The sequence below is a fragment of the Mastigoproctus giganteus genome, chromosome 8, assembly GCF_048544385.1.
Source record: "Mastigoproctus giganteus isolate SK-2022 chromosome 8, ASM4854438v1, whole genome shotgun sequence".
NCBI classification, from domain to species: Eukaryota; Metazoa; Arthropoda; class Arachnida; order Uropygi; family Thelyphonidae; genus Mastigoproctus; species Mastigoproctus giganteus.
In genome coordinates, this window is record NC_143582.1 from 165328082 (window position 1) to 165342121 (window position 14040).

Genomic DNA, 14040 nt, shown 5'->3' on the forward strand with positions numbered 1-14040 from the left:
GTGGCCAGTTAGTAGTGTGTACATACAACGAATATGGGCACTTCCCAAGGTGGCTCTGTTTTTGCATTTTTTATTTGTAGCAATTCTAGTACCTTTCCTTAAATACAACAACAGATTTATGGTATAGACAGATAAAGTACTTTTTTATTCTTTATTATTGAGAAATTATGAATATTCAGAATTATTTTTTTGGCCAGTTAATGAGGCTATAACAATTGCTAAAATAAAATATATTCATAATGCTATTAATTTTGTTAAAATGAAAGTTTTGTGACCTAAGTGAGTCATGCTGCACTGGATAATTTTTATACTCTTAACTTTAGAAGATTATGATGTAGCCACAAATAGGTATTACTCTTTTATTTTATTATTTTTTTTCCTAGTTAGTGGGTGAAAGGTGATGTCATGATGCTTATTGAGTGACTTTGTCATAGAAAGTGGAACTGTTAGGCAATGAATCTACATATTCATTCTAGGGAAATTAACATTGTTTTATTTCTGCTTCTTAAACTTAATTGAGAAAAGTAAAATTTAAATACTACTACTCATAAAATGTGATCCTGAGCTTCTGAGAAAATCGTAGATATAAAATGCAGTCGATTCTGGTTATTTGGGACACATTGGGACTAGTGCATTTCGGCCTGATTTAGCGGCTGCCCCAATTATCCGAAGTTTCGCATAAAAAATAAATAAAAATACAATGGACCCCCGCTTTACAATTGGTTTGTACAATCAAATCACGTTGCGATGGAGTCACCATAGTAAAGTACCGTTTCTAATTAGCGAAAATAGGAGGAATATTATCCACAGGCTATAAAAGTAAAGATATATTAAGCACAAATTTATCCTTTATTACCTTACCAATTAAAAAATTAAATGATACATGAAAATCGGAAGAATATATGTGATAATCAGAATAATTAATACGTACTGTAATAGATACGTACTAACTAGTTGACATTTCTGTTCACTGGCATTTGTGGGTAGGGGTTAAAATTTAAAACAGTAAAAAGATAAGCAATCAATAAAAAAGAACATGGTACACAAATGGCAAGTGGTGCCTCCGCAGCCAGGTGGGCAGGAGTAGCAGTGCATAGCACACGCTTCTTGATAAGATTGGGGTTCGAGCCCATGACCACCAAATATGGAGGATGCGAAAAGGTCAGGGAATGACCACTGCATATCCCCGGAGCAATATGGCCTTAGTTGCTAATGCTCCTAAAAACCAAACAACAACAACAAATAGCAAGTAACACGATACGCACAAGTGAGAACAGAGTAACAAGTTATGAAGCTTTAAAAATAGAAATGAAGAGAAGATTCTGAAAATTAATTTTTTTATATGATTGAAGATTCCATGGAAGTGTAAACACATTTCACCATAGTAACCCACAGAATTCCAGCTGTCGGTATTACTTCAAATTCAGTAAGATCGAGTTTACTATCCGTTTATGTTAGATGCACTAACAGAAAAACCCAATAAACAGGTAACTGCTAATTGTTTTTATTGTTTTATGGTTGTAACCTCCAGAAATCCGACCGAACCACATGGTATGGTCAGAAATAATCGTAGAGTAATCTCCAGTGCTGCGGTCTCTTGCCCCAATTAAACGGCATGTTGTCCCAATTAAGCAAAGTGAACCCTGGCTATTTTCTCGATTGGGGTCTGTTTTTTAAGATTTGACCCAAATAAACGGCTGCCCCAATTAACCGGTAGCCCAAATAACCGGAATCCACTGTATTAATAAAACATAGTTTGACTAGATTGATGGTGGGACTGTTAGTGAACCTGTTGTATCTATGAGTGCAAGTCCTGAAATACTGCATCTAGTATACTGGAGGTGACCACTAGATGTAAACAACATACCACATCACACAGAGGAATGCTGCCTCTCTGTGTTACCAGACAGTCCTTGGTAGTGGATGATCAACTAATGCAATACCACCACTCTGCTTACTGGAGGCTTGAAGTGTTGAAATCCATATTTAGTCTCCATAGAAAAGCTCTGGGAACTCCCTTGTCTTCCATCTTGCAGTATGATGATTGATGTCTTATGAGATTATGGTGGGCATCATCGAGATCAAATCTTTCTTACTCTGTGAGGGTACAGCTCTAAAACAGCATTAATAGCCCACCAAACCAAAGCTGTTGCTAACTCTTCAGATGGATCTAGATGTGGGGGGGAGGCATTATTGAGGCCTTGTTATATCAAGGCCTCAATGGTGTATTCAGTAGTAAAGTGGGGGCCATCATTGCCCCCACTTTACTACTGAATACACCATGAGAGTCAAACTAATAGAACAAACTTATCTGTGAAAATATCTAAACCTTACAAACACTTCCTCATTCATTTCACAAATATATGTGGCTCAGTTCCAATCTCAATGATATCCATTTTCACTTACAATTTGTCAAACCCTGCTTATGTTTTCTGACAGAATCCTAATTATTGGTTGATTTAACTGCTGCTCATCTCAGTTGTACTAATATTATTCACTGTACAATTCCATTTGCTTCAAAGGTGGCATATGCACATATTTCTGCACTGCTATTCCCTGTCAGAGACTTAGTAATTTGGAATCTCCTCTTTTTAGTCTTCCCTGAGAATAAAATCTTTCTATCCCATTCTGTCAAATTCATCTGCTGCCTCTATCAATTTCCCAATTTCACTAATCACTTGAAACTACTTTTGGTCCGACTTTTTAAACAGTGACATTGTTTTTATTGGTGATTTTATTTTTCACAACTCCAGCTGGCTTCAGTTTACTAGTTACAAGGACCCAGTTGGTTGAGAGGGTAAGACTTTTACAATTGTTTACGATTGTACAACTAACACCCTTGATCTTTTTCTCATGAATAACCTTTATAAAGTCCATGGTCGAGGTGAGTGTTTCATGGTTCTCTAAGCACCTCAGTCACAACTGGCTGATGGTCTCTTCTCCAGTGCAGTCTCTCTGTCATTGCCATTCTCAGCCATGTATTGTTTGGCATTACAAGAATGTGAAATGGGATGATCTGCAAGATTTTTGTTCTTGTCTTAAGTTTGATTACTGAAGAATGTTGTATATCACATCTGGCCTGCATCCAAATCTTCAGGCTCATTTTCTGCTTACACTGAAGCACCCAATATTATTCACTGTAAAGTAGTTATTAATCAGTGCAAGCTAGATTTTGAACAGGCTAAGAGTAGAAAACTTGTTTCTTGTCCAGACAGTAGTTGAGAATTCTGCTCTCTTGCCAGAGTTATTGGCCGCAACTTTTTGCCCATCTGTAGTTCCACTTATTTTAAAACCTAATTGTTCTGTTGCTCTTCAGCTTAAGATAAAGCCAACTTACTAGCATCCTACTTTACTTCTAACTCTTCTATTGACAATCTTGGTAAACAACCCCTACCATTCCCAGTATATTCTATTCAATCCTCCTATAGTTTTCCATTAAAAGGATGGAAGAATAATTTTGAACAGTCTTGATACCAAGAAAGCACCAGGTCCTGATGGTATTCCTCCACTTCTTCTCAAAACACTGGGAAGCTTACTTCTGTTCTGTGTTGTCTTTTTGCACTTTTTTATTCCACTGGTGTTTTTCCTTCTGCTTGGAAATTTGCTTATATCCACCAATTTCTAAAAAGGGTTTCAAACCTCTCCCATCCAATTATTGTCCCATTGCACTTACTTCTACTCATTTTCAAGTAATGGAGAAATCTATTAACTACTAACTTCTGAGCTGTCTTAAAACCTTTCATCTATTATTTGATTGCGAGTATGGATTCCATCAGTGTGGATCCACTGGTGATATACTGGCTTATGATACCCATCTCTGGACAAATTCAGTGGAAAAGTTTGGTGAAACACAAGCAGTAGCTCTTGAAATTTCTTAATCCTGTGATCATATTTGGCATAAAGGTCTTCTAAACAACCTTCCATCTTATGGATTGTTGACTTTTTTTGCAGTTGATTATCCATTTTTTTCTCTGACTTGGTTGCTTTCAGGTGTGGCAGATGGCTATCTGTCTCTAACTTCTCCACTAATTCTGGTATTTCAGTTTTTTTCCCACTCTTTTCCTCTTGTGTTTATTAATGATATTCCAGTGATGAGAAATCATCTCCATACTTTTGCTGATGATAGTACATTGCATTCCTCCTTCAATTTTGAGAAACCTTGCCCTGCACAAACAGTTTCAACTTCTCAAATATCCACCACCAGTTCTTTAACTGCTGATCTCCAGGTAATTCTCCAATGGGGTTAAAGGTGTCTTATTTAATTTCAGTCCTTCTAAAACTCAGTCCTGTCTTATATCTTGTGAAAAGGAGTCTGCTGCTCCCATGCTTATCTTCATGTCACTCTTCATTCAAACTTACAGAATCAACTGTTCTTCCTCATTTATCTCTTCAGCTTCTGTTTTGAACAAAGTTCTGTCATATGTGTTTCTTGAAAATTACAATCTACAGAAATTCAAGTCTAATGTCAACCAGTATCTTCTTCTGTCTTCAACCTTCATCCTCTGCACAGCACTAAGTACTATAGTTTCTAATACTTTTCATGTTTTGGGTTTTCATAAAAAGAAGAGAGAGCGTGTAAGTGATCTTTTTAACAGTTATAATTGATAATGCATCATGGATGATCTACCATAAGATTGAAAATCTGTTTCATTTATTGATGAAATGTTTTTATCCATCATGTACAAGTACATACAGAAATACAGTAATGATTTTGGTAGAATGAATTGTGTTAAAGCTGTTTTTGAGTGACATTTTTTGAAATATGTTATACCACAATTTTTAATGACTTACTCATATCGTGTGTACAGGGCCATACCAAGACTTTAAACTTTTATCAAGTTGGACAGTCTCTGTGCCTTGTTGACATGCCTGGGTATGGACATCGTCAGCCTGAACATTTTAGTAGCAGCATAGAAAAGTATTTGAAGAAGAGAAAAAAGTAAGCAATTATTTTTTGTTTCCAGATAATTCATGAATGAAAATTATATACATATTAGACTTTATATATTATATTGTTTAGTTTTGAAGTAAGCTTTTAGGTCATAGAGATATTTTAAGGGTGAACAAATCTTCAAAATTGAATATGGACAAAAACTGAATAAAACATTGCTTTGTTGACACAAACTTCTGCTTGAAGCAGGCCAGAACTGAAACCAGCAGTCACTTGCATGGTGCATACGAGAATGCCTGCTCATGTGGGTTTGGTTTACTTTACTTTCCTGTACCATGAATAAATACAATAGTTCCTTTATATACATGGAGATAATGTGCATTGTAATTCTCATCTTTCATACATAGAGAAATTGAGAAGCATTTCACAGTTCTTTTGATGAATGATATTTTAACCATTTCCATATTAGAAGTTAGTGTTCTCCACAAACACTGGGCTAGGTTGACCTAGCCCAGTGTTTGTGGAGAAGATAGAATTTTGAAATGACAGAATAGCTCAAGTTCTTTTGTTCATCGTCCTTGTTCCTCACAGTAAACTTCCATTTCAATTTTCTTAAAAAAGAACAGAGTGGAACTCAGTTCATTTGTGTCAGATAAGACTTTATGAATGTCTTTTTGATGCAGATAACAAGGCAGTTACAAACAATGCATTTCACCTGAAAACAATAGGTGTAGAAACTATTTTTCACAAGTTCTGACAGTTATGTTATGAGGGGGTGATCATTTAATTCATGGACTGGTGAAAGATCTTATCTTAATTGTCATCATCTGAATCTTCTGTGAATTTCTTCTCCTCGAAATACTCTCCCTTGAACTTTACTCACTTTCATCACCATCATACCTATGCATTAAATGCTTCTTGCAAGCCATTTTACAAAAGACTGCGAAATGCTTGCCTTTCAGAGCGTTCTTCAGACATAAAATGGAAATGTGCAAATGTGACCCCAATTCACAAAGGAGGATCAAAGGTTGACACAAGTAATTATAGACCTGTGAGCTTAACTTCTGTTCCAGGAAAATTAATGGAGGCACTGGTTAAAGAAGCACTGCAGGATCATTTAGACAAGACTTCAGTTATAGCTCAGACACAGCATGGTTTTGTTAAGGGGAAGTCTTGCCTGACCAACTTGATTGGATACTATGATGCAGTCACAAAAGAACTGGATGCAGGGAATAACTTTGATATTATATACTTGGATCTTAGAAAGGCTTTTGATACTGTTGCACATGGAAGACTGCTACACAAATTGGAGCAGTGTGGCATTGGAGGCAAAATGCTGCTATGGATAAAGGGGTGGTTGAGGGGGAGAAGACAGAGAGTGGTAATCAATGGACACTGCTCATCGTGGACTGATGTTATTAGTGGAGTCCCTCAGGGCTCAGTGTTGGGTCCATTATTGTTTTCTGTATTTATAAATGATATTGATGATGGTATATCGGGCTTAATGTCCAAGTTTGCAGACGATACAAAGGTTGGCAGGGTTGTCGAGGACACTACTGACACTATGCTGCTGCAACAGGATCTGGATAGGTTGAGCAGATGGGCTGAGAGGTGGCAAATGAAGTTTAACATTGACAAATGTAAAGTACTACACATGGGAAACAGCAACCCCAGAGCAACGTATAAACTCTGTTGTACTACACTGACAGTGGTAGAGAATGAAAGGGACTTGGGGGTGGTTGTGCAGGCAGATATGAAGTTCTCTGAGCAGTGCAGACGGGCTGCAAGAGTAGCTCATGGAGTATTGTCAATGATATACAGGAATTTTTCCAGCAGGGATAAGGAGGTGATTATTCCATTGTATAAGGCGATGGTCAGGCCACACCTAGAGTACTGTATACAGGTCTGGAGGCCTCATTTCAAGAAGGATGTAGAGCTGCTGGAACGAGTACAGAGAAGGGCAACAAGATTAGTGAATGGAACAAAGGGGTGCTCTTACGAAGAAAGGCTTAAGTTTTGCAAATTACAGTGTCTGGAGACTAGGCACCAGCGAGGTGATCTGATAGAGGTGTATAAAGCCTTGAATGGTTTAAGCATGCTCAATGCTGATGGGATTCTTCCTCTAGCTCAGAAAAATCACCTCAGAGGGCATAAATTCAAATTGAGGAAAGACAGATGTAGGATAGACGTGCGGAAATTTGCCTTTAGCCAGCGGGTGGTTGGTTGGTGGAACAGACTTCCATCCCTTGTGCTGGAGGTTGATAGTCTAAATAAGTTTAAGGCTCAGCTGGACAGGTATTTTGAACAAACAGAGGGGTGAAGTGGAAGTGGGTTTTTTTTTTCTTTTTTTTTTTTTTTTGGCTGATGCTGCATAAGCTTGCTTTCTTGCATCAAATGCCTCTACTAATGCTAATGCTAATAAAAACAGGAAGAAATCACACAGGGTTAATTCTGGTGAATAAGGGGAATTTGGCAGATCCTCGGCACCTATGACATTGATTGCTGGCTGCACAATATTTACCGTATGGAGCTTGGCATTGTCTTAATGGAGAAACCACTTTACCAGAAAGTTCTTGATGTTTCTAACAATTGGCATGAAGTTTGACTCGGAGAACCTCAGAGTATGCTTCCTTATTCATAGTTGTTCCACGAGGCACAAAATGTGTAACAAGAATGCCTTTTATGTCAAAAAACACAAGGACCATTTGTTTGTCCGCTGTCTTGGTGAATCAGAATGCTTCCACTCCCTTGACTTTTGTTTTGTCTCTGGATCATAGTGAAAAATCCAAGTATCATCACAAGTCACTATTCAATTTAAGAAGTTTAGACCTTGTGTTTCAAAACGATCAATCATTTCTTTGCACAAGTCTCCTCTTTGCTGTTTTTGTTCTGGAGTCAAATTGTGTGGAATCCAGCAGGAACAGATTTGCAACATTTTGAGGTGATCTTTCACAATGTTGTGAGTACTAGTATATGAAATGGACACTCTAACAGCTAATTCACAAAGTGTAATTTGCCTGTCTTCATTGGAGATTTCCTGGACTTTTGTGATTTGCCAAGGAGTTGTTGAGAAGGAAGGCTGACTAGGTTGTGTGGTCCTCTGCAACAGACTCACAGCCTTCACTTAGTCTCCTGTGCCATTTAAATATGGCCATCCTACCAATACACTCAATACCATATGCTTCATTCATCTCTTTAACTGTTTCCGATGCCTTTAAGTCCCATCTGACACAATCACATATTGCTGTTTAATCTGTATGTCTGATGTGATACTTGCTTCAAAACGATCATCAGTGACATGCAGCTAAAAAACTGTCTTCACGCAACACTAGCTCGACAAGTACTGGCATGTGCACACAGTCTACTCAGTAGTGATCAGGAAGAGCATTTCTAGTGGTGTGCATAGCACACCTTTCTTGGGCTCCTCCGTAGCCAGGTGGGAAGGAGCAGCAGTGCATAGCACATGCTTCTTGATTAGATCGGGGTTCGAGCCCGTCACCACCAAATACGGAGGATGCGGAAAGGTCAGGGAATGACCACCGCATATTCCCGGAACAATATGGCCTTAGTTGCTAATGCTCCTAAAAACCAAATAACAACAACAACACACGCTTCTTGATTAGACCAGGGTTCAAGCCAGTAACCACCAAATACGGAGGATGCGGAAAGATCAGAGAATGACCATCACATATCCCCGGAGCAATATGGCCTTAGTTGCAAATACTCCTCAAAACCAATTAACAAAAGCAACAACTTCTTGTGGCAGTTATGGAACGTTTGCTCGGTAAACATAAAATCTTGCACCAGTCCGCGAATTAAATGATCACCTTCTGTACATGTTTATGTTGGATTTCTTCTAATAAAGCTGTATCTTTTAACACCATTTATCTTCAGTGTTTTTTTTTTTTTTTTATAAGTAGTATTAAAAAGTGGGGGGGGGGGTCCAGAATACTGAAATCTCAATAGCCAATACTGTGGAATTACACAAGATAAGGTGGAAGATGGGAGAAGAAATTCTTTTAATATATATGTATAGTAAAGCAATGACTTCAAAATACAGTTTGTTTCATAATGGTGCATGATTATCTGTCATTATGTGATGTGCATTAGTTACCAATTATTATTATTATTAATTTGGAAAAAATATTCTATAATGCCATTCTGGCTAAAGGCCAGTTCTGTATTAAAAGATTTCACAATTCTGATATTATAAAATTTGTCACACATTTGTTGTGCTAAATTTACTCATATAGATGCATTTTACTTAATAGCATTGCTATTTTTTATGGAGTATTTGTAGTTTATTTCAGAAGCAACAAGTTTTTTTTAGAGAAGTAAATGGCAGTTTTCCTTGCTTTTAATTTGGATTTTTCTTACTTTCATTGAATGTAGAATAAAGAAGACTGTTCCAGTATGAATTTTTTATTAGCATGTTTGAGCTACTTTTCTGGTAAATTCTACTTAACTTTTATAAAGCACTTTAAAATGATGGTTTTGTACTCCAGTTCGCACCTTTGCAACTCCATGCAAAGTTACAGTTGCTTGGTGTAACTTTGTGCCACCACTGCTTGGTGTAAACCTAGCAGTGGTGGCACAGTCTCACAGGCCCACCTGTGAAATATCTGTTATGTGTTAATTGCCAGTTAGAGATTATTGGCCACATATCTATCTTCCTGATATATACATACAGTATTTACGTGAATAACTTTGGAAGTGATATGTGTTGTTTACATGTAGTTATTAAGTGATAAGTGAAGTTATGATAGATGAGGCACCACTATTTTTGTTACAATTTTTTTTTTTTTTTTTTTGCTTCATGCTGCTATTTTCAGTTTCACTGTAATGTAAACAAGTATTTCTCACTGGATGATTGTTGCTGTTACCAGAGAAGTTAGGTAATCGTTGTGTTTTTTTTTTTTTTTTATTACATAAAACGGTTTCTTGTTATTATTATTTATTTATCTATTTATTTAACAAGGCCATTAGTTTGAATTTTTGTGCACTAATAGTTTTATAAATTTGAAAATGGAAGACTAATAGTTTCATGTTTATATTTTATATTTATGATTTTTTTTTCCACAACAGAATTAATAGCAGGTTCTTATTTTCAATAAAAAATCAAGTGTAAAAAAGCATAAAATTTTTAAGTTTTTTAAATTTTCATAAAAACAATGCATTTAATGAGTATTTAAATTCTCTAGGAAAAGGATAAGCATTAGTATACTGCAAGTAAATTAAAAAAAAAAAAAAAAGTTTTCAGAAATAAAAATGGAGTTGGTGTTCCCATATTATAATTATTATTAGCCATATGGTACAAGGAAGCCTGTGGCTTATGATGCACCAGCCAAAAAAATTTCTGAGAGAGAGAGAAAACAAAAGTCAAAAGTAGAAGGAATCACCAAGAAAGAGAAGAATGATGTGATATCCAGCTCAGGACTCTGGGTATGCCAATCCCATACTCATCAGATGTAATCCCCTGGGATAATCTCTTCATTGTGTTTTCTACAATCAGGGATGGCACCACTGCTGAGTTATATTTATAACTCAGCAGTGGTGATATAAATATAGAATATATTTATATATTCTATTTGATTTATTTCTTTTAATCCTTGTTCTTTAAGCTAGAATAATGAGTCACCAATAATAAACTTATATTTGTATACTTTGGTTATTCATGTAGCCTATTTCTTTCTGTAAATGTTTAAACGTGCACCCATTAATTCATTTTTGTTGAAATAAATTTCTGAAAAATGAATTGCATCTCCTAAATTTCTATTTAATTTTTCCTTTTATTATATTTCAGTAGATTAGTGAAATACATTTTCTGTTTACATATACCTCAGAAATATATTATTATTTTATACATTAATATTGTTTCTTTTGTTACTGTTTTATATTGTTTCTTATGTTACTGTTTTATATTGTTTCTTATCTTACTGTTTTAGTCTTAAAAGAACATTCCTTTTAATTGATGGAAAAGTGGGCTTTCAGAAATGGGATGAAGTTGCTTTAGAGATGTTAGAAGAATTTAAAATTCCTTATGGAGTAAGTTTTCACATTTTGTTTCCTCAAATTAAGATTTCAGATCTGTATGTGTTATATTAAGAGTTAATGTTAAGAAACATTTCTGAGAGATCCACAAGAGAATAAAAATTTTGGACATGCATACTCGGTAGTATACATGCATACTACCTAGTCCTTACCATGATAACTGTATTATTGAGATAGTCTTTAGTGCATCTGTACAGGTTTAGGGGAAGACTAATGTCCATATACACCTAGTGTCGCTGTGATTAAATACAGAAACTCTGTAAAACTGGCCTGATGTGTGGTTAATGAATGTATATGTATGGTTAATGAATGTATATGCAGTGTTAATGAATGTTCTGTAGTGTGCGTGTGTTGTGGGTGTCAGGCCTGTTTGCCACCAGCCATCACCTGGGTGTGACAATATCATCCATAAACACGAACTCGGGGCCAATGGCACCTCAGAACAGATGCACATGGAGAAGGATTACCTTAGTACAGTAGCGTGCACCAGTTACAGTACCCCCTTCCAATATCTGGAGTTGTGTACATCCATCCAAGATCACGCTTCCCCAGACGAGAACACTTCGACTGCCATATCGATCCCTATCAGTGATGTTTGTGGAATGGTACCGTGTGCCAATCTCTTGCCAGATTTGCTCACATCCAGAATTGCTGCTGACTGAATCTACTCTCATCAGTAAAGAGTATCTTACCCCATTGCGCTGCTGTTCAGTCCTTGTGTTCGATGCACCACTGTAAACGGTGTCTTTGATGGGCAGGTGTTAAAGGGGCACAGCGTCCTGGCCATTGGGCAAACAGTCCACCTTTGTGGAGTCACCTGGCCACGGTAAACCGCAATATCCTGCGTCCTGTGCATCTGGTTTGCAATGGATCCCGCTGTCTGGTGTCGGTCCCTCTTGGCCTGTAGGAGTGTATAGCAGTCATCATTGGGCGTTGTTTTTTGTAGACGACCACCACTGGTCCTTCGAACAGCTGTACCTGTCGTTCTGTAGAGTTCAGTATCGCCCATGCATGTGAGACGATGCTATGGGTGATACTGAACTCTGCAGCCACACTCCTTGCACTTCGAGCTTCCCAGTTATTTGACCTCAGGTAAAGTCATTCAGATGTTATCTACTGGCTATTTTGTTGTCTGTAGCATTGTATGAAACCAATCAAACTTCTGTAACAGTTGTGCTCACCATTCGGTAATTTGCACATAACTGCTGAACTGCTGCTTTTATCTGTTTATGTGAGCCCTCTCATCACGATTCAAATTTTTGCATGTGCACCAACTTTCTACTGAATGGCCTCAGTTATGCAAATTGCCACAGGCTGTTTTGTTTGATTTTGTGGTTGTAACCTTTAGAAATAGTGTTGGTCCTTAAGTTTTGCACACCAGTGTATATTTGTAAAATTTTATGTCTTACAGTTTCATGACGTTTTCAGATTTCTGTTGCATTTGTACTGCGTATAACAATCCCTCATTTGCAAATTCAGCGGTATTAATGATTTATTGTCATTGATTTTTACAACCTTTATGTGAATAAATCATGGATAATTATTTTTTAAATTAGTACTGAAAAACCGGTATTTTTGTATTAATACCAGGATTTGATACCCGAAAAAAATGACCAGTATTTGGAATCCCGGAATCTCGGTATTATAAGCCCTAAATAGTACCTATCACAGCCGAAATAGTCGCAGCCAGTGGTCAACACAAATAATTAAACATCTTGTAATAAATACATAATATAAAGTTCAGTAACAGTGAGATGATTAATCATTGCCTTTCTATTTACATATTATATTACATAATTAAGACAGTATTATATGCAGAGCATGTAATATTCACTGGAGTTCTTAAACTTATTGACCCGTGTAATGGCAGCAAAAACAAAACTTAGCAAATCTTGTTATCATGTGTGAGAAATTTACTGAATTTCCTCATAGTGCAATTGCTGTCTTTCTTGTAGTGATGAAATTAACCTATTAACCATAAAATAGATATTCGCAAATGTTTATTTTAAATGAGAGTAACAAAATTCTGCACAGCATTAAATAAGAGTGGATAGAAATTTTTGTTGATTAATTAATACCAACATTTTCTGAACTTGTATGTGTAATTTGAACCCATTTAAATCGAAACAGATGTATTTTGATCTGTAACTTAAAATTAATAAAGCTTTACTGTAAATAGTCATCTGTAATTTTGATATTGCCAGTTTTGACTTGTTCAGCCTCTCCTCCTTATGTGGGATCTTTCGTCTGTTATTGGATGTTCTACTAGTGGAGAAAATGGATAGGAACACAACATGAGGAGCAAAATTATTAAATCAGCTAGATGATTTAGTATCTATATCAGCTTGACATGCTGTTGTAGATAATAATTACATCCATGGAATATGTAATGCATGAAGGACAGTACTTCTGCAGAAGAAATATCTTAAAAGAAAATACAAGAGTGTATAGAAATTCATTAGACTGATTTTAATGGAGAAAGGAAAGTGTCATAAAATATCATAGGGAAGGGGGATTTTCCTGACATTCTAGACTCAGTCATTCCATTATATGTTAGTATAGAATCTGCAGCATCTATAGATACAAAGCCTTCACTTAAAATTAAGCTAAGCCTCAAAAGAGGGAGTGAGGCAGCTCTTGAAATATCAGCCAAACTTAACCTCCTCCCCATTATCATTTGTAACATCTTTCTTTCCCCATTAAAATTGTTCTAATGAATTTCTTGCAGTCTTGTATTTAAAGATGCATGTGTCCATAAATTTCAAAGTTATACATTCAAATTTTCAGATCAATCCATGCACTTTTGTTGGGTGAGGCAATCTGAGTGGTGAGTATGTGAATAGCATTATGATAACTTTAAAGCACCATTATAGAATACAATCTCTTTGTACTGAAAAACTCTAGGGAATCTAAGTAAATCAGTTGCTAGTGCATCATTCTGATTTGTGGGCTTTGTAATCACAGTTTGGATATGTTTGTGTGTACTGTTCTGTTTTGTAGTCATGTTTTAGGTTTTTCTTCCAAGGTCAATTCTCCAATGTATAGTAGATTAAAAAGCTTTCTGATTTTGATGGTGGTTAGAAGAATGAAGAGTGGGA

General features: G+C 36.3%; 1 protein-coding gene across 1 annotated transcript in view; it reads left to right on the forward strand.

Annotated features, from left to right (window-relative positions):
• Positions 1 to 14040, forward strand: part of LOC150081979 (GTP-binding protein 8-like) — a 105656-nt gene that overhangs the window by 70940 nt on the left and 20676 nt on the right. Inside the window, exons 5-6 of the mRNA XM_090379875.1 lie at positions 4809 to 4939; positions 10837 to 10936. Coding sequence (XP_090236001.1) covers positions 4809 to 4939; positions 10837 to 10936 — 231 coding nt within the window. The remainder of the gene's footprint in view (positions 1 to 4808; positions 4940 to 10836; positions 10937 to 14040) is intronic.